At 44.9% G+C, this 2,145-nt stretch overlaps 1 protein-coding gene across 1 annotated transcript; it reads right to left on the bottom strand.

Annotated features, from left to right (window-relative positions):
• Positions 1-887: 887 nt before the first annotated feature.
• On the bottom strand, positions 888-1,538 carry LOC133108401 (MOB kinase activator 1A-like). The gene has a single exon (XM_061217909.1). It carries the CDS (start codon positions 1,536-1,538, stop codon positions 888-890), a length of 651 nt encoding a protein of 216 aa, XP_061073893.1.
• Between the last annotated feature and the right edge of the window lie 607 nt (positions 1,539-2,145).

Genomic DNA, 2,145 nt, shown 5'->3' with positions numbered 1-2,145 from the left:
GTTCACAGGGTAAGTGACCCCACAGAGTTTCGACCGAGCTGGGGAAATCGTCAGATTTCTTTTGGAGACTCGCTTTTATCTTTCGCAATCAACATTAAACATTAAAGGAAGTAAAAATTGTGAGACGCTTTGATGGTTGAAAGGATCTAAAAAGTTATTCAAACAGGTGTTCGAAAAAATGAATTAAAGCGAAATCCTCAGAAATATCTCTTAAATAAAATAAAATAAAAAACGCTGGAAAAGTAAATGGTTGGCATTTATATAGCGCCTTTATCCAAAGCGCTGTACAATTGATGCTTCTCATTCCCCAATTCATACACACACTCACGGCGATTGGCTGCCATGCAAGGCGCCAACCAGGGACACTTCGACACAGCCCAGGTGGGGGATCGAACCGGCAACCCTCCGACTGCCAGACGACTGCTCCTACTGCCTGAGCCATGTCGCCCCACAGACAGACTGACAGAGAGGATCACAGGTAGACTTTACAGAGAATCACAGACAGACTGACAGAGAATCACAGATGTTTACAGAGAGAATCACAGGCAGACTTTACAAAGTGAATCATAGATGTTTAGAAAGAGAATTACAGACTGACAGAAAGGATCACAGACAGACTGACAGAGGATCACACAGGCTTTTACAGAAAGGATCACAGACAGACTGACAGAGAGGATCACAGATGTTTACAGAGAGAAGCACAGACTGACAGAGAGGATCACAGATGTTCACAGAGAATCACAGACAGACTTTACAGAGAGAATCACAGATGTTCACAGAGAGAATCACAGACAGACTGACAGAGAGGATCACAGACAGACTGGCAGAGAGAATCACAGATGTTCACAGAGAGAATCACTGACAGACTGACAGAGAGGATTTTGTCTCTATCTGTCCTTGGATCCCAGCTTCTCGATCAGGTCCTGCAGTGGGGCCAGCTCCCTCCGATCGATCAGGCTGAACTCCTGTATGAAGTAGATGACGTGTTTGAAGGAGGTGTTGAGGTGGGCCTCCTCCTGCAGCTGCATGACAGAGTCGAAGTGCTGGTGGTAGATATGAGCGTAGACCCGGAACAGCCTCTTCAGGATGGTCTTGGCCACAGACAGGAAGTTCTTCGGGAAGGGCACTCCGATCTTGGAGGGGAAGAGAGTCTCGTCGTCCAGCTGGTCCTGCACCCAGGTCATCAGATAGTCAATGTATTTGGGGGCTGAGCATTTGATGGGCTTCTTAATGTTGGTGCCATCGGCCCAGTGGTACTCATACCTGGGCCCCGCAGACATGACAGCACAGCTGATCTCTGTGCAGAACTCTGTGATGGTGCCGTACAGCATGTTGATCTGGTTAAAGAAATCCACCGTGTTAACAGCGATCCACTCGTTGAGGTCTTCTCCCTCCGGCAACATCACAGCCTGCCGCAGATTCTTGCTGCCCAGTGTGGCCTCGGCGTGCTTCAGCAGGTCGTACTGGTGGGAGCCTTCTGGAATGTTCTTCTTTGGCTTGAAGGTCTTTGAGGAACGATTACTGAAAAGGAAACTCATGGCAGCAGACGAGCAAACTGTTCAATGCGGACACAAAGTTTCAACAGAAGACCTCACAGAAGTCCGATCACTGGTATGCGTTGGATGTCTGATAGGCAATTCGGTGAAAACACACCTTCTTTAACTTTGCTACTTGAAAAATGTCAGTTTTTCGCGTTTTTACATTCAGTTTCCAAGACCACCTTGACTTGTTACCAGAGTAAATGCAAGATACCTTTCTCCAAGTTCTGTAGTTATCGCGAGATGTGAGTTATGCGTTAGCCTACTAGCCTAGTTTAGACTAAAGGGTTAAAAAGTGGTTCTGATGAACTTATTGGAGAAAGCTTGCTCTTGCACTTGCCCTTCTCGTTTAGTAGCAAGGTAATTATATTCAGCAGACACTACTGCCTGAAAAGTGACAGCAGAAATGCAATTATTGTACCTAATACACAACGCATATTTGGAGATGCGTGAGAAATGTGTATTGTGTAGCTGCGCATGTTAAAATGTTTTATTCAGATTAAATTCTTGGAGGGTATCTAAGGAGAGAACAATATAAATATTAGAAATATAAAATACTAAAGTATGGGTATACAAAATGAATTACATATGTAATAAGTAATACACT

Source organism: Conger conger, chromosome 13 (assembly GCF_963514075.1).
Source record: "Conger conger chromosome 13, fConCon1.1, whole genome shotgun sequence".
Lineage (NCBI taxonomy): Eukaryota > Metazoa > Chordata > Actinopteri > Anguilliformes > Congridae > Conger > Conger conger.
Note: the sequence above shows the minus strand (reverse complement) of the source record. Positions and strands in the feature narration are given on the sequence as shown.